Here is a 22799-nt window from a genome sequence, read left to right on the forward strand (position 1 = left end):
CTCATAAAATGATTTTTAGTTATTTATTTTATTAATGTTTGGTTAGCAAAGGAAAATTTAGGACATTGAAGTAATTAAATTTATTTGTGTTTGGAATCTAAGAGGGGTGTATTCAATCTAGTATTTAATGGATTTAAAATGAGTTATATATTTTAAAGGATTTGATAGATTGTAATAGAATTTTATAGATTTCATAAATAATTTATAAGAATCCAACGAAATTTTTGGGATTAAGGTTGGATTTCATATGGATAATTTTTTTTATAATTTCAATGTTAAAATCTTTTCAAATCCATTAAAATTTTAATTGAATATCATTGGATTATATAAACTTCTTTAAAATCTAAATCGAATACTTCTAAACTTTTTAACACTTTAAAAATTTTTCAAACTATAGATTAAATACACCTTCTAAGAATGACACTTTTGTTTTTGGAGAGAATTACTTTCTACCCTATCTCCCCAAATATTGAGAATTAGATTTTCGAAAAACCCACATTTTGCATCTTTTAAAAATTACCCAAACACATTAAAAGCTGACTTTCTCAAAAAAAAAAAAAAAATCTCAAATTTTCACAAAGAATGACATTTTCCGAATGAGGCCCAAGAAGCACCTCACCCTAATAATATAGGAAGAAAACACAAAAAAATTGTTAGATTTATTTATTTCTTTATTTTGCTAAAATAAAAATAATGGTTAGATGGATTTTGAAATTCCCTGTTGAATGATAAAAGGAAAGACATGGGACGGAGAAAGGAAAGGAAGCACCAAGTGAAAGGGAAAAGACGCAGACGAGGGAGGAAAGAACGTGATTTCGTATTAGACGCAAATAATAATGGACAAAAATTTTGCATATTTGGATTCAATTAAAAATACCATAAACTCAGAAAAAGTAGTTTTAAGGAAATAAATACCAAAGCAAATTATTTAAAGACAAATTGGACATTTCTTCTAAAGTCCACCACCTTGAGTCATTCTCATTTTCACTTTTATCATAGTTGCTGGTATCAGTTGACCAACCAAAAGTATTAGGATGAACAATGAGTTTTGACGACGTAGTGGCCTGGGTCGTGCTGTTAGTGATTGAGTTCCTGGGGTTTAGAGATGAAGAAGCTTGGTTAACCAAGGATGTTAAGTATCGAAAGATGGTCCCCTCTTTCAAAGGGGTGGAGGAAAATAAATATAGAAACTTCTTTTAGAGGAGGAGACTCGGTGCTTCCCTTGGTAGTGAAGGATGATCAGGGTGAGATCATCCTTCTAAAAAGAAAATTTGGAAGGTTTGGTTTAGCTCATGAAGCGGAGACTTGTGCACTAGAATGGGCTTCGGAGGTTGCTGCTGATAACAACTGGGATAACGTTATCTGGTCATCGGACGCTTTAGCTATGGTTAAAGAAGTTTCAGATGTTCAGGAGCCTGGCAGTTGGAGTTCCTCGTCTAATAAGCAAGCAGATGCTGCTGCAAAAAAATCCTTTGAGCTAGGCAATGATTTGTTTTTTAATTTTGAGAAGTTAGTAACTCTAACTCTTCCAGATGACCTCTCCACCATTGCTGTAGAGGATCAACTAGGAGGAGTCGTTTTAAAAAAAAAAAAAAAATGGCATTAGGTTGAAAAAACAGCTCATTGCACCATAACACTTGTACAATGATCACATATAAGTTTTTCGCCAAAAAGATGGGATCTCAAGTTACTTAAATTGAGCTTGATTAACAAGATTTACAACTCAATTGATTTTATCTATTATTGAATTTTTTTTTTATTTTTTTTTTTTCCCCCCCTCGGTCATCTGTTGTAGATGCTCTTTGCCTCATATGTATAGCAATGTGTTGTTTGGATTCAACTTACAAGTACATTGATGTAATATTAGTTGATGTTACATGTAATACAAATCCATTCATTTTGATATGACAAGTGGATCCCCAGATTTTTGGTCATGTTCTCTTATTCACAGCCATTCTTTCTTGGATGAAGGAATATCAAACAGATCAAGAGGATGGAACTTCACAAGGTACAAATGAATGAATGACTATAATTTCTAGATTACTTGAGTTCTTACTGATGATAGGGTTCGGATGATCATGAGAGAGAAAACACACCACAGGTTGGATAAAACTAAGTACGAAGGATCCATGTAGTTAGTTGAACCGTAAACCATGTATGATTGGTATCCTTATAAAGACCATCATACCTATAGAAAAAGATTTGATCTCAAAAATATTTTTGTATCATGTTTCAGGTATACCTCCGAAATTGTCAAAATTACATCTCTACTTCCTATAGTCCAACTGGTAAAAAAAATATTCGTTTACATACAAACAACTATATAAATTCGGTTTGATCACTGTCATTAGAATCAATATGCAAAATTTAACTACTGAAGGAACTTAACCTTATGGCCTTGGAGTTTTCCTTGCCCCTCCAGATCAGATAAGAAGATGAGAAAAATATTCTTCACTACAAATGCTGCATGCCAAAGAGTACATACAATTGTTCATACCCTACAGCTTTCCATTAATATAGCTCTCTTTTAGACTATGCAATGCTTGTCTAACAGAATCTTCACCTTGGCTAGAGTATCTCATACATATCAGCCGTTGAACAACATGGTAAGCCATTTGGATAGGATGATATTGCAGGTAATTTATTTCCATCCTCTTCACATCCTATACATTAAAAATTTACAAGTCCAGTTACTGGAAATGGGGAAATTGTATATAAACACAGCTCAAAAACAAAATAAGCCCAGCCGAGAAAGAAAGATGTAAATTGTGGAAAAACAAAGCTGGGTAATGGAACTGAACTATATACAAATACATCCTAAAAATGAGGGGGTGAGAAGCACCTTGTTTGTATGAACGTGCACCTTGTATATACTGTTAACTCTACAATTTTTTTTTTCATCCATGCTTTGTATGTTTAGTTGAAAGTTGAAGAGGATTATATCAGGACTCAAATACTTGTGGCTGCTTTGCATTTTACATTATGATATCATTATTCAAGATAATTATATAGTACAAAGATAGGCAGACAAACAATTAAGAACCTTATGTAAGCATTAAATTTAACGTTTTACATCATCACTTACATTTTTTGTTATCCTGGATGTGATGCTTCTTGCTGTTTCGATCACTGAGTTTGGTAAGCCTGCCACTTCCGCTAATAGAAGGCCATAGTGTGGAATGTTTCTTGGTCCATCCTTGAGTTGAAACTAGAAAATCAGAGTGGTCTTTGTCAGTTATTAGTAAAGGAGGACAATAATGAAGATTGGAAAATATTTAGAATCACTACCTTGAAATCTAAACGGTTATTTCTGATGTCTACATGAAGGTGAAGAATTTTTACATTTGGGTAGATAGTTGCCAATTCTGCTAGGTTTTCCATGTGAGTAGCAAAAATGATATACCTGAGGAAGATCAAAGTAAAGAAAACGATTGGCTCATTGCATTATTTTTTTGTATGTCTTTTTTATAATGCATGCTGTGCAGGTCCAGTACCAAATAGCAAAGATTTTCACATTCTTGGCATGATAGAATCTTTAAGCTTCAATGTAAGTGTTGTAGACAGCCTCAGATATCCCAATACAATAATGGTAATTACATTGTAATTGCTGATAAATATATAGACAAGTTTATGTATGCATACTTACAGAGCTAAACCAATTCCCTGAGACAAAATTTTAGTGTCATATATTTTGCAGCTATAATTTTAGGTCCGTGATTCTTTTTAGCATAATAAGCTCGAGCATTATAATAAATATTGTAGATTATCAATGTTAAACAGCTTATCTCTTTGAAACTCATATTTATTGAACATAATAAGGGCAAGATAAATGGTCTATCCAAAAAAAAGTTACGCTTTCAAAGATAACAGGTATTCACAGCAGCTCCATGCAATTGCAAACCCATCAGAGGAAGATGTTGCCCTTCCAAGTTCATCCATAACAATCAGACTCCTGTCTCGATATAACCAAATATTAGTAGAAATTATTGCATATTTTGGAGGATTAAATACGCCCCGTTCTGTATTACCTCTGGGAGACATTTTGCATGATAAAAGCTGTCTCTTTCATCTCTGTCATGAACTGTAACACCCAGGCAGTTTAATAAAAAGATCCCTAGCTAAAATTTGCCTTTTATGCAGTTACAGGATAGATAAGCAAAAGAAATGGGATTAATAATTTCTAAAGTAATGTTATGAAAATTTACCGTACTAGAGTTTGATTCTAGATTATCCAATGAACCCATTCTTGTAAACATACGATCAACAACCCTTAGAGTTGAGAAGTGAGCCGGAACATAACAACCAATCTGAGCAAGAATAACTATAAGACAGATTTGCTGAAGATAAGTACTTTTCCCACTCCTGAAGGAAAGGAAATTATCATTTTCTTTACATGCATGTTATACGTAGAAAGTACACAAACAGAAACATAAAACTATATATCTTGTTCAAGCATGTAGACAGTAGAGGTGTCAGTGAGTGTTCAACAAAAGTTGCAGAATTATGTTCTAATTGGATGCTCAAAACATGTTTTTGAATTGATGTCAAGAACAAGATTCAAATCTCTCATACAAGATAATAAATAAGTGATTATGTGATCAAATTCTTCATATTGCTATCCATAATCAGTAGAATATTCAAAAAAAGCATTTTGGCAATCAAGTAGAACTGATAAACCTGACAGTTTTATGCATGTCTAGTTAGATTTTGACAAATAAATAAATGATATTAATAGCAATAATAATTTTGTCCATTGTTGACGTATATGTTGAAATAACATTTTATCACTTCTATGATCATCCTGCCAATTGTACAAATTACAACTCTGGTACAAGGCAATCATCTATAGAAAAAATAAGCATAAAAACTTTTGCCTAATTTAAGGAACAGAGAATATGGTTACGCTTGGAAATATTACCAAATCATGACTAAGCTAGAATTTTCGTTACAAGTTTCTACTTTGTTTCTGAAATGAGCATGTTGAATATTGTCAAAAAATTGGGTCACTAAGTAAACAAAACATTCAACTTCAATTATTAAGAGCAACTATTTTGGGCGTATCTTACATGTTTGGGCCCATGACAATCACCATGTTTGATGCCTCCGATAAAAAGATGTTATTGGGCTGTAAAATATTAAAGTAATCAACTTCTAGTGGTACTAAGAATTTCAAGAAAATTAACAAGAAAATAGTAAAGGCGCCTACGTCAAATCATGAAAAATATAACATTACATACAACAAAGTCACTGTGTATGTTCTCTAGGATTGGGTGTCTTCCAGCATCAATTGCCAATGGTCCATTATCTATCAATAAAAATGACAAAATAAGCACTTTCTCTATTGAACTGCTCAAATACATGGAATTCGATGCAATAGCATAGCAAAAAACTTGCCTGTAAATTCTGGTCTAGTATAACTATCAGCAGGCTTGCTGGAAATTGCATGTGCAAATGAATTTACAAGCATATCTAAAAGGCATAAGGCCTCTGCAAGCAGCGTAAGCACAGAAACATCCTCTCGTATGGAATCTACCAATGCTGCTTAAGTCAAAACCATTGCTTTATGAGGTTAAAAATGGCCACTTGAGATTATCCATTCTATAGAAAGGGAGAAAAAAAAAATCTGAAGAGTTGAATCTTATAATGCAGAGAAGATATGATAATTAGCCCAACCTTCCAAGCAAACTTCAGTTCGTAAATAGCATTCTGCAGCTGCAGACTTATTTCTAACATTTAGCTGCAAATTTCAACCAAGCATAAAATTTTAAAATTTTTTCCAGAACATGACTTGCGTTCAGTAATATTTAAAGTCCATGATTTACTGACAATAACAGACAGATGCAAATAAACATATATATAGAAACGTGGCCATGCTTTACTGATAATAAAAGACAGATGCAAAAAACACAGCCCTTAAATCATGACAAGATTACCACATATTGACTAGCCATAACTTAAATGAAAATAAATGTTTATTTAATTTCTTATTCATGTTAAATGCCTAACTTTCATTAGAAAAGAAAAGCTACAAATGTAGTCAACCTATCAAAAAATGCTTGTGATGATGAACCGCTCAGCTACTATCATATAATATAATATGATATCTAATATGTATCAAAATCAATAATGATTTATTGCAAGCATGGAAATCCGTGCTTCTTTATGATGGAAGGCACATCTGTGACACCAGATTTGTTTCTACATCATCAATTACCCGATTAGTTATGATGTTTCCAGAGATCTATTTCCCATGATCCATGTTTGAATCTTAAATGCATGAATTGGAAATAACTAAGAAAATATCATGAACACAGTCATCATAAATAGCATGAATTAATAGTAAAACAAAATGATGTTGGAACCCCAATTTTGCGGAAGAAATTTTTAAAAATAAGACAATTACCAAGAATAATTGTTACATAAGAAAAGTATAAAACAAATGTAGGTTTGGATATATCATAAATGGTTTGGATAGCTCAGACCATGAGAAATACTCACAGAAGCAAGTTCCAGTGTTGAGCAACGTATATTGTTTCCATGTTTCATGACCTGAATTGCATCACACAAGCATATAAAAGATCTGGAATAATGACTAATGAGACGTTAATGTAACATAGAAAAATTTAGTATCAACCTGGATGAATTGGCTTGGAAGCTTTCCCTGAATGTCCTTATGTGGAATGCTAAAGTAAAAACCATGCCTATTGTTATATGGAAGTTTCAAATTGGGCAACTTGAAATCTTCACGATACTTGTTCGCAAGGTTATGTATAGCTGTCAATTTAAAATTAAATAATTTTTATATTGGTCTAATACTTCATCCAGACGGAAAAAGAAAAAAAATAATAATAATTGAATGTAACAAAAGAGATTTATCTAAATATGCACTTGTCAAACCTTCACTAGTATCACAAAATGACCTCCGGGCAATATCTAAAAGTCCGTCAACTCCAGCCTTGACAGCAAAACATTGCTGTGTGCGGGCTACAAAAGGAACCCGTGCATGAAGCACATCTTCATCTATTACCTCTCCTATCCTGAAAGAAGTACAGTTTCTCGGGTCAATAAGTGGCATTTGATCAATAGCTTCTGAAAATTATATAAGAACCAACAAGGTAGTTTCTATAAAATATTAACTGTAGTAACCAATTATGAATTAAAAAGTGAAATGAAAATTAGTTTTGCCTCAACCTCATAGTTTCATGTAAATTGGGTCCAAAGACTCAAATTGTGAGGGTATTTCTCTACTGTCTTACATGCAGTGTTTTGGATGGTAGTAGAAGGTTTAAATATCCATAGATTACCATCAATTCCAAAAGTATAAATATCCATAGATTACCATCAATTCCAAAAGTTTTAAGTTATTAGATTATGAAAGTAAATCCAACTGTATGTACCATGTTGAGACAGACAGAGACACTAATATCAAACCAGATATTATATCAAAAGAGAAGGAAAATGTTGGAATTTGCTGCCAAGTTGAAATTACCTCATCCATTTTACTTATCAGGATAATACATCGTAAATGAGCTAACACATTTTTGCAAACAGCAAAGCTATAAAATAGTAGACAAGAACAAGAATTGAAAGGGAGGCTATATATGAAATAACTACAGAAGCATAAAAAGGGCAAACTAGTCATTCTAAAATTATAAAAAGGGGGGAATGCCTCTTTTGGGGGAAGGGGAAGGAAATGAGTGTTTGGGAACATAATTTCCTTCCAAAAGCTGAAATGGATTTAAAATGCCTTTTCAAATAATTTCAACTTAAACATACCTTTAAGTAAAAGCATATTAACATAAAAGGTCAACAAGCAAAGCGTGACTTAATTTCCTAAGACATATACTTTAACATACCTTTTTCTAATCAATGCATATTTCTCATTTTCACATATGGACTTGTAAATATTTGCAAGAACAATACTCTTTGCATCCTTAAGCACCTAAAAAGTTTCTGGAGATACTGAGAATCTGAAACACATTTGAGCCCAATAATATAAATATCACAAATAGGAAAGTACATGTATTTGTTTACCTTCGATAACAAAGGTAAGGCATCCAAAGTGGTTTTAAGAAGAATAATACTAGATACCAACATTTGACTCTTTTTGGAAGAATCAACACCCAATAGTTCATTTGTAACTTTCTTTGGCTTGAAGCAGAAGTGACAAAGTACTCTATCTGAATGAAGAACATAAAAAAGCTTACTAGGAGATAATATGAAAGATGAATAAACTTCAGGAAAATTAAATATTTCCCTCCCCCCAAAACCTGCACACACCACCATCACCCCCACCCACTCTTTTCCTTTTTGTCTTACCAGTCTCTTTTGGAAATTTTCGCAGAACCTGAGAGAGTCCAAAGAACAGTTGTTCATTGCTCATCAGTTCATCCTAACATCAAATACGAGATTATAGCTTTAAAGTACACAATGAAGAGACACCATATAAATATGCATCCTAAAAGTAAAGAGGACCTTTATGCAGATATCCATGTCAGTTCCTAAATGTGTCATCTTTCTATAATTATGTACATACCATAACATTTTCAACACCTACATATATAGTAACAAAATCCTTATGGTCTATGCCAGGCCCAATTTTGAGGTGTATCTTTTAAATCTGTGCTTTATTCTGTTTAAAGATAAATATAATATTGTAAACTAGTTCTCAAAATTTTAAATGAATGAAAGCAAAGTCTTGCAATCATGGTGTATGCTAGATCTCATTAAAAATACAATGCCTCCTCTACAGTAAAAATATGTGACAAGTATAAGCTTTTCATTTGCACAGAAATCTTGGAAAAAAATTTCAGGCTGGATATGAAATTTTGAAATCAATTGCATTCGCATCGATTACAATATTCAACACTAACCAAGCAATCTAGACGACCATTGATAGTTTCAATGTCTTTTAAAGGCTGCAAAAGATTAGCACGAAGAAGTCTAGTCCTGAAAAAGAAGTCAGATAGCAAGTCAAAAAATAAAATAAAAGGAAAATATAGTATTATTTAAACAAAATTTATGGAAAGTTGACTTTGATATGTAATTTGGTATCCTAGTTTCTGTTCCAAGCTTAAGCCCCAAGTTGACCACATATGCCCAGCCCTCCCAGCTTGTAAAAGTCTATTGCATTAAAAACTCTAAGAAACAATGTAGACAAGCAAAATTTACACTCTTATCAAGAGAATTTACAACGTGAGGACAAGTAAAACTTACACGATTGTGAAGAGAATTGACTATATATGGACAGGTAAAACTTTGACAAGAAAATGCATCAACCAACAGATAAAACTATTGATATACCCTCCAAAAGTTTTTGTTGTCTTAAGCATGTGGAACAAACTTCTCTTTTTGTTGCTTGTGCCCCACAATGTAGAATGCAGTGGCTCAATTATCTCCAAATTTTGGACACTGTGAACAAATTTCAATTACCAAAATCTAAAATGTAAAAAATCGAATCTAACACATCAAAAGTTAATTTTACATCTCTTTTAAAATTTTATTGCAAAAGATATTTTTAATTGTATAAAGTATTTTATATTACAACTGTAACATCATGTGTCTGTTATATAAAAGGGGATATCAAAATCTTAAAACTTTTCAGAAAAGGGAAGAAATCTTACCTAGTAGCATCAATATTCATATGGTCAAATGATCCATTAAAAGTGACCTGCGAATGGCACAGTTGTGCAATTAATTTAAAATGTCACATTCTCAGAGAAGAAAACAGAGTTGAATATATAGCAGAAACAGAAGGACGCTCCTTTGAGTGAAAATCAGAAGTTGTAAATTGAATGGTCAATGGATCACGAAGTTTCCACATGTTGTAACTGGAATTATCAATATACAGCAGCAGGTATAATAACAGCATAGAGACTAAAAGTCTTAAAATCACAATGATAGTAGTAAAGTAAGTGAGAACTCTAATTCAGTTTGAAACTCATAAAAACTGTCACAAACATGTAGTATGAGTATCATCTACAGATTGGTATCCAAATACAGATAGGTGTAGTAAAAGTTTTTTATTAGAGAAGTTAAGTATATTAAAAGCATAATGTATGTATGGATCCGTACAGCATAGCTACTTCAGTAGAAATATCATTATTACTCTCTAACTGCACTTTCTAAGAGGCAGTCCACAAATTTTTGGTCCGGTAATTCATATCCTTCACTAGGAGATAGGGAGATCGTAGTGTTTATAGAAGAACATGCATCGTCAGGCACATACCAATAGGGAGTGATTTGTAACAATAACCCCTTTCTCTGCTTCTATCCTGTGGATGCAGTTGATTCATTATCCAAAAAGATAAAGGAAAAGTAAAGGATAAGAATATCTTTAAAGAGTAAGGTACAAGCATATAGTAAACTAACCATATAAAGCCACTTAGAAATACCTAAAAGTAAAAAGTTCAGTTTTGCAACATACTATGAAAATGTTCAAAAACATTATGGTGCTTTTAAGCACTGCTTTAAAGCAAATTAGTAAACAATGATTATTCCCATGTAATTTAAAATCACAAACAGAAATTGCTAAGGAAGGGTTTATATGGAACATCAGGTGATTATGAACCTTTGACAATACTCTACCACCTAAGTCCCTGGTCCCCCCTGGACCAAATATTTTGCAACGAATGCATGCTCAAGCCTCACGTTATGATCTTAAGTATCATAAACACCAAATATTTTGCAACGAATGCATGCTGGAGCCTCACATTATGATCTTAAGTATCATAACCAATGTACAACAAGAACAGAGATAAAGAACGAGATAAAACTTGACGAAAGGTGAAAAGAATTATAAGAATGGGAATTAAATAGATGAAAGGGTAGAATTAGACAACCTTGAGTTTTTCATGCTATTGCCAATCTATATTTATATCTGTTCATTTTTACATTTAATTTGGGCATTGATTAGAAATTATAGTGAATTCCTAAGTTTGAAGGAAGATAGAGGCAATATTTTAGTTCGTAAAACAGCTCAAATTCTTTGGGCTCTGGCCCCCATTTTTACCCAACGACAAAAATATATAAGAATAAAGAAGCTCATTCTTAAAAATACCACTTGATTGAAGCTGCTGCTGCTGCCAAACACAGGTAATACTGCTTATAATAAGTATCCAAACCGAGAGCTGAAGGCTCCTTAGCTGCTAGATTTTTAATAAGCACAGCACCCTGATATGTAAAGCATAATGAGCATGTTAGCATAAAACTTGTTGATAACAAATTAATATAAAAAGAAGTGCCTAGCATAACCTTAGTGTCATCATAGCAACCACGGGGCATTACAACCTGCACAATCAGCAAATGAATTTAGTTCTTCAATTGACATAGCATTATATGCACATATAGAGAAAATTGACATACAGAGAGAAAGAGAAAGAGGGAGAAAGCATGAGATTTTCACTTTTCAGGGAAATCACCTTCTTGACTGTAGCATAGAATCTGTCCACCAATTCAGAAACTCCTACCCTACCATCAGGTGCCAGCTTGTTTGGGGAAACAATGATGACCATAGGATCATAGAAATGCAGCAAAGTTCTTGTATTCTGATATGAACTGGTAGTTTCTATGTACTGAGAAAGATGCAACGAAGCTGACCTTAAGTCAAAAGCAGCCACCCCAACCTGTATAAACCTTTTTAGTTAAATACTTCTAAAAATGAAAAGCAACATGTAGAGATGGCTATAAATTTTTGAAATGTGCTACCTAGGATATTTGTGGAGTACGTATTCTTTTTATCGAAAGGGAAAAAAAGTAATTTGAAATTATACTGAGATAAAACATAATGGACCCTGATAAATTCAATTTAACAATTTTTGAATTTTAAATAAGAAAGTTTCTGTAACAGCAGTACGAGTGGATTATATGCCACACTTAAAACTTGTCACTGTACGAAGTAACCGTTATTGTTATAACTTGATTCAAATGCATAAATGATCTTCCGCATTTGTTCACTTCTCTAAACATTGATTTTCTATCACTTTTTTCATATCCCATCTTTCTTGTCACCAAATTTCCTATCCTCCAGTTTGTTTTCTTTTCTTCAAGTATAAAACACATACATATTGTTAAAGTCTAAAGTGAAATTCTATTCCAAGCTCATTTTTAAATTTTTACAGGTTAATAGAACATTGAATTTAATAAATTGTACGGTAAACAGTTTTTGAACCAAAGATAACCTCAGTAAGAAATTCCAGGAAGATCAACCGAAAGCTGGAGTGGAATGGACTTGGCAATCAACTAATGCTAGCTCAGGTGCTTATTGGTCATTACTCATTTTCAATACTGTCAATTGTTTTATCCAAAACCAAATTCCAGTGCCTCAAATCGTTTATCGGGTAAACATAAAATTCTTTTTAAAAAAAAGTTATAATGGAAGATAAAAATTCAAATCTGACTCTAGAAAATTCAGGAAAACTAATATGAAAAAAGAAGAAGAAGCATAGAATACCAAAGCTGACATAATTCAAAGATTATCAGAAGAGTACGAAATTGCAGTAAAGATCAATTTTATTGCGAAGAAAACCTACATTTTGCTTTCGAACTACCATTGAAACTCTCAAGCAAGTCAATCAAAATCAGAAAAATTCGTCAAACCGAAACAAAAAATGTAGATGTATTTAAATTAAGAGACATGAACATTTATCTGAAATTTTTTTCCTTCCGGTTTCTTGCACTTTCTAGGTGAACATGTAAAAAATGTGAGAGAAGGAAAAGACAGTTACCTCCTTAGCTCTGTTCTCGATGAGACCGATCACGAAGCTTGATCTCTCTCCTCCGTCATCTTCCATGGCTATACCTATACGCTCTCACTCACAACAACGACTTCTGAATTCCGCGCCATCCTCAGTCCTATTTATATATATATATATATATAGCTCGAGAAGGTTCCTCTTCCTGCTGAATTGGAAGGGTGCGTAGTGTGCCTAACATGCGCACAGGATTTGGGAAAATTGGCAGCAAACTTGACTAACAAACCAAACCAGACTCCTCTTTAAAAATGAAAGGAAAAGACAGAAAACCAGATGCACCTGAGGGCGCGAAACGTTATTTTTTTTATTTTTCATTTTTAATATAATTTTACTTTCACGTTCCTTTACTTTCCCTTCTAATGGATTTTTTTTTTCTTTTTTTTTTTCTTCTTTTTTTTTTTTTTGTAACACCAATGTTCGCTTTGGTTTCAGCACCAACGGTCTTTTTGAAGTTTGTAAAGAGTATTGGTCCTTCGCATATTCCTTTTTTATTTTTTATTTTTTTCCCTTTAAATTATATTAGTCAAAATTTTTATCATGGCGTCTTCAAAAAAGGAAATCTCTGCGCACATACTGCACATGCATTTTAATAATTACAAAAAATTTTGTGAAGTTTTGGATTTATATTGCACAATCTACAAACTTGAAAGGGTATTTTACTAAAACAATACTATAAAGGATGAATTGCAAAAATTTCAAGAAATGCATTTTAATAAGTATTTTTTTTTTTAAGATTTTTTATAAAATAAATGGTAAAATGTTTAGGCAAGCACTTTTAAATTTGTTTTTTTTGATATTTTATATTTTAATTAATATATTTAATATTTATTTTTTTAAATCTTGAAGCATCAATTTTGATATTTCTTTGGCACTTCTTTTAGAAGAACATTAAGTATTTATTTTTTGTTAAACAAAATGTTTTTAGTTTTTCGCTAAACATGGTCATATAGATTTTTACCTTTTTTTTCTCGCTTTTGAAAGCACTTATTGGATTTTCAAAACACGCCCTAAGAGCATTGGTCCCAGAAATCCTTTTTATTCATATTCTAATCTGTAAACAAATTTACAATTCCTTACAAACATGTGTGACAATTGTACCTAAAAAAAAAAAAAAAAAAAAATGAATAACCACTCGCACTCTAAAAAATTTGCTCCCTAATGGAAGATTGCCTAGTTGAAAACCCATTATCTGAAGACAATTATTTCTCTTGAGTAGGATCTCTAGTAACAAAATAAAATAAACTATTATATTTCGAAGACTGTCCCTCAAATAATCTTATTTTTATATCATTTTAGTTCAATCAGGCATGTTTATAGATAAATTTGATGAAATTAATTGGACGCCCCTCAATTTCACTCAATTTGAAAACAGTTTTATTATATTGCTTTTGTTTTTTTAATTTGTTATATGACACAAAAATAATAGTTTGAGCAGCAATATAATAACTTTTATAGTTTGAAATGCATATGTACATATGTATTATAACTTGGAGGTAAAATTTATTACTTATTTTTTAATACGACAGGTGGATAAATTCAAAATCTAGACTTTGAAAAGGTTATGTTTGTTGGTCATCTAATAATTTATGGGTTACTTACACTTTATATTCCGGACTAGGTCATGTTTTTAACACTACACGCTGAACTGTTATTCTCTTTCACTTCGATTTAATGGACAGTTGGCATCTAAAACCTAACTGACGTGTCAGGGTCATGCTCATGATATTTTGACTAAAGTAAAAATTTTTTGCCCTTCATTGACATATTTATTGTCCCTCTATATTTTTTTTTTCTTTTTTCTTTTTCGTAATGACTTTCCTTCTAATATATTAGACCTAAACTAATGGTTAAAGGATAGTAACATATTTTTTGTCGTGCACATAATTTTGGAGTTCATTTTGCTAATTATTTGTCAACATATACAACTTGCTAAAGTTACAAAAGACTGTCTCACCACCCATTTTCGAATAAAATTAATGCAATAAAGTTCCAAAGTTACATATTTTCAACCATAAGGAATGAGAAATGGAAAGCAAGAAAAACCACTCATACACAACATTCCACGGCGCTTGGGAAAGAAGATCAAAAGATCAAAGCCTTTTATGCATCATCTTAGCAACCGTGGCCACACATTACTTCTTCAATAGCAACAAATCGACCTTTTTCTATGGAAAGTTGTGCAGCAACCCCAATTGCGACTGAAACCAGTCCATCTTGTAAATCCACAGCAGGAGCTTGTTCACCTTTAGCTCTAATTGCTTTCAAGAAATTAAGGTGTTCCAAATAGCTGGATCCATGATGGAGCCCCTCATATCTGATGTGAATCAAAATTGGTTTAGCAGTATGTGGAAAGTGCTGTCAAAATGAAACCGTTAACAAACTAATTGAACCAAAAAAAGAACCTACTTTATTCGATCATCCTCGACTTTTAAAGTCTTGACGCCATCTCTGCCTGCTACTCTAGTGCCAACACGGACCACACTTTCAGGAACAAAGGCCTCCCCCTGTAGGTTATATAAATCAAATGAAAATTAAAAAAATGCAGTAGTTTATAATTTATCTGCCCAAAAATGCATGCAAGACTTATCATTAGACCCCAGAGAAAGAGAAAATTACCTTCCCAACATCACCAACAACAGATATTTCTTGCTCATTTTTACTCCCTTCAGCAAACATACATAGATCCAGCATCCCACGAGAACCATTGTCAAATTCAATAATGACATATGCATTGTCAATTATATCTGGTACCTGATGGATTGAAGGTTAGATAAGTAAATATGGACAAAGAGTGATCAAAACAGACACACACACAACTAAGTCCTCTCTCTTGAAGTGTGTCTGGTTGACTAGCCTACTATATTTTGCTATATTAGCATCAACTATCATATACTAAGCAACAACTATCATATAATGCGCAACAGATTCAACATCACAAACTTTGTTTTATGTGAACTCCCTGTGACTACAGAAACTATAATATTTCCTTATACGGTTGTCGAAATGATAAAAGGATTTACTTTCTTCCAGTAAATGTAGTATATTTTTGCAGCTTCTCAAAAATACAAAGTAAAGCACATATATTATGCAAAGTGAATCTGACTGCATAAACTCATAGTACGATGATTCAAGTACTTTCATCCAAACAACTGGACTATATGAAATTCATTTCTCTGGCATGCAGAACAAATATTTTTCAAAGATAGCCTATATCATGTTATTCTAAGGATATATATAATCTTGTTTGTAGCTAGTGAATAAACTAAAGTCAATCCACCGGTAAAGGCTACTGGTTTTAATTAGTTTTGAGTGATGACTTAATGGATTTTGGATAAGTGATCCAAAGTGTGATTAATTCAATAATATTTTCCATCCTAAAGTAATTATGGATTCTTCAAGGAAACACAAGCAAAAAGCAAAGATTTAATTTTGAATTTTTGTCTGCCAGGCAAAGAGGATTACCTTTCCATCATATATTTCATCTTTATGATTAACATCAATAGCACCTGATGCCATCACACGAACAGGATTTGCACCAGCAAAGAGCCTCATCAGATCAAAAAAATGGCAGCACTTCTCGACCAGAGTACCTCCTGTGTTAACATTGAACCGATTCCAATTGTTGACCTATTACAAGGACGATTGGATAAAAGCATAAGACCAATTGCTACGACAAGAAAATGGAAACTCGAGCTGCTTATAGGATACCTTGACCAAGAAAGGAAATCTATGTTCCCGGATAGCCACCATTTTAACATGTCCAAGACTTCCACCTTTGACTATTTCGATCAATTTAGCAACAGGTGGCATGTATCTATACTCCAATCCAACTTGTACAAGCATATCCTGCCTCTTCCTAGCAGCATCTACAACCTAGTTCCAAACACACTACATGATACAGATCAAATCACTAAATTTTAAGAGAAAAAAGAAACTCATATCAATAAAATTAAGATAGAAGCATAGAGGAACAACGTGCCGCAGAGTGTTGTAAGGTATCACATCCAGAAAAAGGCAGCGGTAAGAGTTTAAAATATCATTAACAAGTCTATGCAGAGTGTTGAAAATAAAAGTTTTCATAATTCAATAAATGCTTTCTTCAGGTTGTGATGTCAATGTAACATGGAAGAATACATCATTTCTGCATATCTTTGCATAAGCTAACGCAGTTTCTAAATGGAGCTAACACACCATTTCTGATACCATGTTATGACTCATAAGAGAAGAAAGAAGACGACTAGTCTTATATTTCTTTAGCTTTTCAGGCTACACAAACTCTCTGTTGTTTCTCCTTGTATTATCAATTAAACAATTGCAATAAGAAACCATACCATCCCTTTCTCCCTTCTTCCTTCGATCCTTTGCTCTGTATTGAATAACTTAACAATAACTAATCTACTGCAAGTAGATCAAGAGTTGTTTATTCTCTAACCAAAGGAGATATCAAAACTACAATGAATCGACACTAAATTTGACAACCCAAAAAGAGCAAGTTGCAAAAGTATTCTCAAAATTGTCCACCAATCTATGAAACCTAGTCACCACAAAGAAAACAATTGCCAAACTCATTAATTTGATGCGCTAATATATAGGAAATGTGATAAAACTTCAAAGTTACAGCAAATGGACCATATAGTTAAATTGATACACTGCCCAAAATCGACCGACTAACCTCTTCGCAGTGAGCAACCGTGGTGCAGAGGGGCTTCTCTACCAGTACGTGATGGGGTTTTGGGTGGTTAATGATATCCATTAGGATTTGATAATGGGTCATATTTGGACTTGATACAACCACGACATCACAGAGCTCGCTGTCTAATAGCTCCTGGTGTCCTGAAAAAACCTTTACAAAGGAACAACTCCATAATCAACAAATCCAAATGTTTCTTCAAAATTACAATATATAATTTATATAATTAAATTTAAAAAAAAGATAAGTAGTAAATAAATAAATAAATTGAACAGTTCTACTTTAATTAGAAATTGGGTTAAATTCCTCTTCCTAACATGTTTCATAAAAAAAGGAAGTCAATAAAGTTGAAGGAAATAAAGTGAACCTTAATGGGCCAATTGAAAGAGTGTGCCAACTGAAGGGCAAGCTGTTGGGAAGGAAGATGAGGGTCAGCTATGGCTACGACGGCCACACTTTCGGTACGAAGATGGTGAAGATTAATAAGATGTTCTCGTCCCATCATACCCACTCCTATAATTCCGTATTTCACTGTTTCGGCAGCTGCCATGGTTGAGATTTGGAAAGCTGGGGACTGAACTATGTAATGTTGGTGGTGGCTAATGCCGTTAATCTGACATCAACATGAGAAGCTAGTCTTTTTGACTTTTCGTTTACCAATCTTGGCCGCATAAGAAACCAATGAGAACTTTACGAAGATAAAATAATGTGACAGAATTTGTGCTGTGCCACCGAAATTATGGTTGAGATTTTTTTTTTTTTTTTTCCTTTTTTACAACACTTATTTCGTTTTTAATTGATTTTATTAAATTTTGAAAAGAGCGATAGAGAAAATTTTAAAATCTTATCTTAGACTAACATGACATTTCTGGATTTTTATCATTATTTTAATTATATTTATTGATATAAAAATCAACAATAAAAAATCACCCATTTTTCTTCATCATTGTACAAGTGCCCTCTTTGTGTTAGTGTTTGGCACCTCTCTGTTTAGATTATCTTTCTAGTTGTTCAGATGGCTTCCGCTTTTAGCTAGGGCTTTTCATATCTTAATCAGCAAGTATTTGTTTTATTTTCTTTTCGGTTCTTATAGGGGCAAACTTTCATTTCGTTTTCCCATTTATTCCTACTCGCCCCCATGGTTCAACTATTTCATTACATTTTTTATAATCCTAACTGAGTTTCAACGATCTTAACTTTTTTCCATTTACCGTCCTCACTTTCTTGTTTGGTAACTTTATTAATGAACCCTGTGAACCTGCAAAATATTAAAAGCCACACTAGAAGGCCTTTGAGAGTACCGCTGTGGAGCCAGCCAAAAACCGGCGACTTGATTGGACTTTCTATGAAAAATAGAGAGGAAAAAGAAAAATAATAATAGGCGTATAAAAATTATTCTTTCGTACCTTGTATGATGGCTTAAGGCCTTTATATAGGCTTTTATTTAGGTTCAAGAGGAAATAAAATAAATAAAAATATATTATTTTAGAAAAGAAAGAATTTTAATTATGATCCCCAATCTATTCATATTTGGACAATCCAAATATATTGGACACCAAAATCCTAATTGTTTTAGGCAGTTAAAATATTGCCTTTCTTTTTTATGCAGATATTTAGAGAGTGATAAAATATATCAATACAGCTGGCCTTCCACTCTTTTGAATGAAGAATTCACTCAATGGAGTAATGAGTGTTGACTTTCGAATTGAGATCCCTTGATTTGTTTAAGTTGATGAACATCTTCATACCGATTCCATATTTATCGTTCTTATGCTGATTTCATATTGTACTACTTGCTTATACCAGTACTAACTTGGCCAATATCAAACATTATGCTAATTAATGAATGGAGTTTGAATATGCCAATATTAATAATTGCTCCTCGAGTATCAATTATGTGTCAAAGACTAGCATGTAGTCAAAGACTATAGACTTTGCTATCATTCCACCACCTGAATTGCCAAAGTAGCATCTTATTTAAGGTTAAGAACGGGTCTGAAACAGATGAAATGCCCCACAATGTATGTAGTTTATAGGCTTTAGAGCATTCCCAAGGGATTCTCTATATCTTTATTTCGAAGAGCTAATATATAAAAATAGTCTCCAACCCACTCCGTATTGTAATTGGCTCTCCAAATTTGAAGAGCCAAAAACACTCTTCATTATTTAATGATGATCAAATTCCATGACCACTATGTTAATATATTTTACTTGCTATTTATTTTTTCTTCTCGTTGCCTTAACTACTCGGGTGAACATATTTGAAAATTCTTCTCATCCTAACGGTCATAAATTTATTCACTGCGCATGGGTCTATATATATTCATGCTCATAATTTTTTTCTTTCTAAAAAATATGGATTTTCATACTGGCAGCCATGGAAATCTACATCTTGATTCCAATGAGACCCCCTAATTTTCAACCCAACCTTCCAACTCTGATGATCAATATTCCTTGTTCAATACTCAAAATTTTCAAGTGTGTACTCCATCAGAATCCAATTCTAAAAAATCATGAGGTGGTAACTTTACAATGGAAGAAGATCTTCTCATTGTGTCAGCATGGCTCAATGTCAATTTGGATACAATATGAGGAAATGAACAAAAACACAAGTCTTATTGGACACGGGTATGGGAATATTTTCACAAGCACAAGACTTTTGCTTCAGAGCGTACACAAATTTCTTTGATGAACAGTTGGTCAACAATTCAGTTGATTACAAATAAATTTTGTGGATGTTATGCCCAAATAGAATCTAAACATCAAAGTGGTGTCAATGAGCAAGATAAGGTATTTGTGATTTACATATCAAAAATATTTATTATTATTTTGTTGTATATATATTACTTGAGTTCTTTTTTTTAATTTTTAAGATTGCTAATGCAAAACTACTTTACCAAGAGTTGAATAAAGGTAAATCTCCATTCCAATTTGAACATTGTTGGAACATATTGAGATACCAACCGAAATGGTGGGAGGATTGCCAAAAGAAAAAACCAATGAAAAATAAATCCAAAAGCTCTTCCCCTGTTGCCCCCTCTTGTCCAACTCCAAAGACTACTCATGTGAATCATGAAAATGATAACATCCTAAATCCTAGCTTAGTGAATATAGAGAGACCACCGGGAAGGAAGGCTGAAAAAGAAAGAAAAAAAAAAAAAGGAATAGTAGAGATTTTGGAAATGATTCTTCAAGTTCATACATAAATATCTTACAAGATATAAGGGAAGAGAAGAAACAATGCAATGAGAAAAAGTTAGAAATATTTGAAAATATATATAACCAAGAACAAGAAAGGCTTGTTTATAGGCAAGAAAAGCTTAAATTGGAACAAATGAAGGAAGATGAAAAGATAATGATGATGGATACTAATGGAATGTCTAAAATGCAAGCAGATTTTTATCTATGCTGTTAAAGTGAAATCATTGCAAGAAGATCTAAAAATAATCCTTGACTTTGTTTTTCTTAAGCAATTGTTAGTTAAAGTTACATATTATAAGTCCCATGTATTTTTCATATTTTACATGTAACTGTAATTGACAATTGTTTAATCTTTTTTTTTTTTAATTTGTATTTGTACTTCGTATGAATGTATTGCAATGCATTAGTCTATTTGTGTTAAATATGTTTTCTAGATTCTATTTTTTATTTTTTTTTTATAATAGTTTCAATTGGAAATGGAAGTGATAGATTTTGAAGCAATATAAGACAGCACAAAATAGGTGGCAATCAATGAAATTAAGAGTGAAATATATGACAAAGAAATTTGCAATAACATACATAATTTGGTGTTGCTGGTATGCAATTACTGTATACTGTGATTGCATACGATGCTGGTATGAAATAGATGACTTAAAACTTTCTTATTCTTCCACTTGATATACTGTGACTGCAGATGATGCTGTTGATGTCTACCACACATACTTTAGTGTTGCTAGTATGCAATTGCTGTAGTTGTGCCTTTTTTCACCTCTATTTTCTTGAACTGAGAGCTTGCAAGTTTTTTTGAGTTGGCTAATTGGTCTCCAATAGAATGGCATGAGTTAACCAATCGGCTTGACAAGGGAAATTCATATTTGGGTATTTTAAGAATATATTATCATTATCTAAAACTTCCACTTTGACTGTTTTTGGAAGACATGTCTTTAGATGGAAAGTCATCTTTTTCTTGTAGCCTTGTATAAGTGCAAACTTTTCTTGTAACATTGTATAGTGCAAACTTTTCTTATAGCCTTGTATAAGTGCAAATTTATTTAATGGTTTTTGTTTTAGTTTAGGAGATGGTCATATAATGGCCTTAATAATTAAACTTGGTGATTTAATTCTCTTTTATAGCTTTATTATCTTATCTACCTTTTTAAATTTTGTAATTTTTTCTTCTTTTTTTTTTTTTATCCTTAGGTAACAAATAGGGCTTTGCTTCAAGAAGTTATGAATGGCTCCATGAATAATAAAGATGGTAGAGTCAAGGACGATGGATATATATGCATGGTACTTGAATATGGGAAAATTGATTTGGCACACATGCTTTCTCAGAAGTGGAAAGAAATGGATATGTCCAACCAATCCATAGATGAGAATTGGCTTCGGTTCTACTGGCAGGTTGTTAATCTACACTCTTACCTGCTTAGAAGTTGCAATTTGTATCATTGTTTTATATTTTGTTTTTGAAAAATTATGACATTGTCAAAAGGTTTGCTCTTGATAAAATTATGATATTTACTTGACCGTTAAATATTGCATGCATCTTTAATTGTCATAGAATAGTTGAATTCAGTATTCCTTCAAGAGTTGAATACAAGTCTCATTAACATGCATGCTACTTTTAATGGCATTTATATTTTGAATATAAGTCTCATGAACATGCATGCCACTCATCAAAACAAAACATTCTACAAATTGATTCTTACATTTTTACCACCTGCTGATGGTTTTGCCCTTTTTCTTTTTCTCTTTAGTGGATTCTAAACTAATAAGGCAATATGTTAATAATTGACAAATTAGTAAAACTTAAAATACAGTAATATTCTAGTTTTCTGCATAATGCCTTGTTCAAAAGGCAATAAAGTTCACTTTCACAATCCATGGATAATTTCGAAAGAAAAAGTGGTTTCCTCTATTCCTAGTAATAAACTACCTGCAAGTTTCACTCATGGGGACAAGAAATAGCTCTCGAAAAAAAAAAAAAGGGTAGTAGATCAATCTATAATGCCTTGTTCAAACAGCAATGAAGTTCACTTTCACAATCCATGGATAATTTCTAAAGAAAAAGTGGCTTTCTCTATTCCCAGTAATAGATTGCCTGCAAGTTTCACTCATAAGCTCAAATGTTATGTGTCAATATTACAAGATTGAAG

General features: G+C 32.5%; 2 protein-coding genes across 9 annotated transcripts; both read right to left on the bottom strand.

The window, feature by feature from the left end:
* Positions 1 to 2189: 2189 nt before the first annotated feature.
* Positions 2190 to 13161, bottom strand: LOC107430282 (DNA mismatch repair protein MSH4). 8 transcript variants are annotated; one of them, XR_009639476.1, is made up of 26 exons: positions 12726 to 13159; positions 11421 to 11624; positions 11254 to 11289; positions 11060 to 11172; positions 10229 to 10274; positions 9624 to 9670; positions 9304 to 9411; positions 8874 to 8949; positions 8320 to 8392; positions 8035 to 8180; positions 7857 to 7942; positions 6898 to 7037; positions 6635 to 6774; positions 6499 to 6549; positions 5674 to 5737; positions 5395 to 5538; positions 5238 to 5305; positions 5067 to 5125; positions 4206 to 4362; positions 4029 to 4081; positions 3854 to 3952; positions 3289 to 3403; positions 3086 to 3208; positions 2843 to 2963; positions 2564 to 2663; positions 2437 to 2463 (listed from the first exon to the last, which is right to left on the bottom strand). XR_009639476.1 is itself a non-coding variant. In XM_060818630.1 (25 exons), the coding sequence occupies exons 1-25, from the start codon at positions 12789 to 12791 to the stop codon at positions 2372 to 2374; spliced, it is 2352 nt and encodes a 783-aa protein (XP_060674613.1). In that variant the 5' UTR covers positions 12792 to 13161; the 3' UTR covers positions 2190 to 2371. The 8 variants fall into 8 exon arrangements, 5 of the variants coding, with proteins under 5 accessions (XP_060674613.1, XP_060674612.1, XP_060674611.1 ...); XM_060818630.1 differs by lacking the exon at positions 2843 to 2963 and having other exon boundaries at positions 2190 to 2463; positions 3343 to 3403; positions 12726 to 13161; XM_060818629.1 differs by lacking the exon at positions 2843 to 2963 and having other exon boundaries at positions 2190 to 2463; positions 8320 to 8347; positions 12726 to 13160.
* A 1526-nt stretch (positions 13162 to 14687) lies between these two features.
* Positions 14688 to 18200, bottom strand: LOC107430275 (uncharacterized). Its single transcript, XM_048464627.2, has 7 exons — positions 17810 to 18200; positions 17425 to 17595; positions 16461 to 16625; positions 16215 to 16379; positions 15369 to 15503; positions 15159 to 15256; positions 14688 to 15066 (listed from the first exon to the last, which is right to left on the bottom strand). The coding sequence occupies exons 1-7, from the start codon at positions 17990 to 17992 to the stop codon at positions 14865 to 14867; spliced, it is 1119 nt and encodes a 372-aa protein (XP_048320584.2). The 5' UTR covers positions 17993 to 18200; the 3' UTR covers positions 14688 to 14864.
* Positions 18201 to 22799: the final 4599 nt, after the last annotated feature.

The sequence above is a fragment of the Ziziphus jujuba genome, chromosome 6 (genome assembly GCF_031755915.1).
Source record: "Ziziphus jujuba cultivar Dongzao chromosome 6, ASM3175591v1".
NCBI lineage: Eukaryota > Viridiplantae > Streptophyta > Magnoliopsida > Rosales > Rhamnaceae > Ziziphus > Ziziphus jujuba.